General features: G+C 36.8%; 1 protein-coding gene across 1 annotated transcript; it reads right to left on the bottom strand.

Annotated features, from left to right (window-relative positions):
• Positions 1-463: 463 nt before the first annotated feature.
• On the bottom strand, positions 464-1,731 carry LOC140943272 (neuropeptides capa receptor-like). The gene has a single exon (XM_073392339.1). The coding sequence runs from the start codon at positions 1,554-1,556 to the stop codon at positions 498-500; it is 1,059 nt and encodes a 352-aa protein (XP_073248440.1). The 5' UTR covers positions 1,557-1,731; the 3' UTR covers positions 464-497.
• Positions 1,732-2,046: the final 315 nt, after the last annotated feature.

Raw genomic sequence — 2,046 nt, 5'->3', positions numbered from 1 at the left:
CGTAGTTATCACTTAGTGTAGTTAGTGTACACACTCTTGTGAGACCAATTAAAGGTAACTTTACAAACTATATTTGACTGCTACTGATTGAATTTTCGCTGCTAATTTTTTTTTAAATAGCACACAAAAAGACCAGAAGGTTGAATTGAGCAGAAAAATGTAAATGTACAAAACTGAATAAGGTTAAGGAAGCTTAGGTCAGCACAGGCTGTGTTTTTCAGGATCACTAATGATCCATGATGGCTAGTTAAGCAAATACCTGCTGTTTAAGCTCAATATAGCATTTTACAGTTGCGGGCTTTGTATCCTAGCCTTTGCGTGAATGGGAGGCTGAGGTTGACCTTTTTTGACAGAAACTTTTGTTTTATTATATTTTAAATAAGAAAATACTAGTTAGCATAAAAACAAAATTGTTTGCATAAGAAAGAAGGAAGAGTTACAAGTATCAAAACAAGGTCAATTCAAGCCTCGTTTCCATCCGATAACCATAGACTGGGTTAGTCTAACAGCTTAGTGTTCGTTAATTCCAGATTAACTTCCTGTGTTGCCATTACTTGCTCTTGTCTTGCGCGTTTCGCTGTAAATGCACATTTGCAAGTAGAAAAAACAGATGACCAGAGATTCTTTAAGGCTCGCTTATAATTTGTACTAAACACGAAAAGAATTATGGGATTAACTGCTGTACTCAAAGAGGGGAAGACATAAAAAGTTAAACCTACAAGTAATAAACATCCGTCCTTTATGAACAGGGATGGGTATAGTTTTTTGAAAAACAAGTAAACACTAAGTGGAGTCCAGCAAATAAAAAATGCAACCACGATTGATATCAAGATCTTCACAATTTTCTGATTCTGCTGATGTCGTTTTGCGTCTGCTTGACCTTGTAACATTTCTCCTGGCTTTGATCTCTTTTTGAGACTTCTCAGAATCGCCGAATACAGAATAATAATCGTGATAAAAGGGAAGAGGTAAAACAGAATAAAGCCAACACCGTTGAAAATTGTCCGCGGCCTATCACTCATCATAAATCTACAAAATGTTTGTTCGCCCACTTTGATTATATCCGTGAAAATAGCTTGGGGCAAACCATAAGAAAAAGGTATGAACCAAGTTAATGACAGAAAAATTACCCGAATCTTTATCTTCATTACAATTCTTTTCAAAGGAAAAACAATCGCAACAAATCTGTCCAGTGCGATTAACACAAGACTCAAAACTGAGACTGACTGAGACACAGCTCTAAGGTACATTCCCAGTTTGCAAACAGATGAAGCCGAAGTCCCACTGATAAAGACTTTTGGTGTCAACATCCCTTCAGTGGTGTATAGGGGCCAATTAACCAGTAAAGCGAGGAGATCGGAGACAGCCATGTTCACGATATAATAATTGGTGCTTATTCGCAAGATGGGGGTCTTTATAAAGGTTACAACAACCAACACATTTCCGATGAGTGCTGCTATGCTTATCACAGATAGAGTTAAAGTAAACATTATGGACACCATAGCGGAGCATCCTTCCGATGTGGAGTTTAATTGAACTTGAGTGGAATTATTCATTTTAACTTGCTTCAGACTGTAGCAGAGCGTTAAGGGTGGAGATGACCTGGAATTCTAAAAAGAAAAAAAAACATTAGGTTAAGGAATATCTTGAATCGTTATCCCATCCTTACGTCTTTTTTAAACGAAATTGTTCGAAGAAAGGAAAGCACACACAAAGACTTGAAAGTATAATAATACGAGCTTAGACAATAGCCTTCTTATTCGTATTATTTTTTTATTCAAAATATCTCTCAGTTTCAGATTGGTTCCAATCAGCCGGCTTATTCTTTATAACCAACTGACGCTTACCATATTTGAAAGATGAGAGCAATACACCATCGATTCGATGATATATATGCTTGGAAACGAGGTTGATAGATGGTTCTTTTGATTGGAAACGAGGTTGCTTGGGCATTGTGAAGTTAAACAAAATGGCGTTCACGGCTATCCAAAAACGAATTGGCTGAATATGTGACTAAAACTGAACGGAAGAAATGCAAGAATACAA

This window comes from Porites lutea, chromosome 7 (genome assembly GCF_958299795.1).
Source record: "Porites lutea chromosome 7, jaPorLute2.1, whole genome shotgun sequence".
Classification (NCBI taxonomy): Eukaryota; Metazoa; Cnidaria; class Anthozoa; order Scleractinia; family Poritidae; genus Porites; species Porites lutea.
The sequence above is the reverse complement of the archived record's forward strand: the minus strand, read 5'-3'. Positions and strand labels throughout refer to the sequence as shown.

Coding starts and splice junctions, on each gene's coding strand:
- LOC140943272 (XM_073392339.1), bottom strand. CDS start 1,556: ATGAATAATTCCACTCAAGTTCAATTAAACTCCACATCGGAAGGATGC.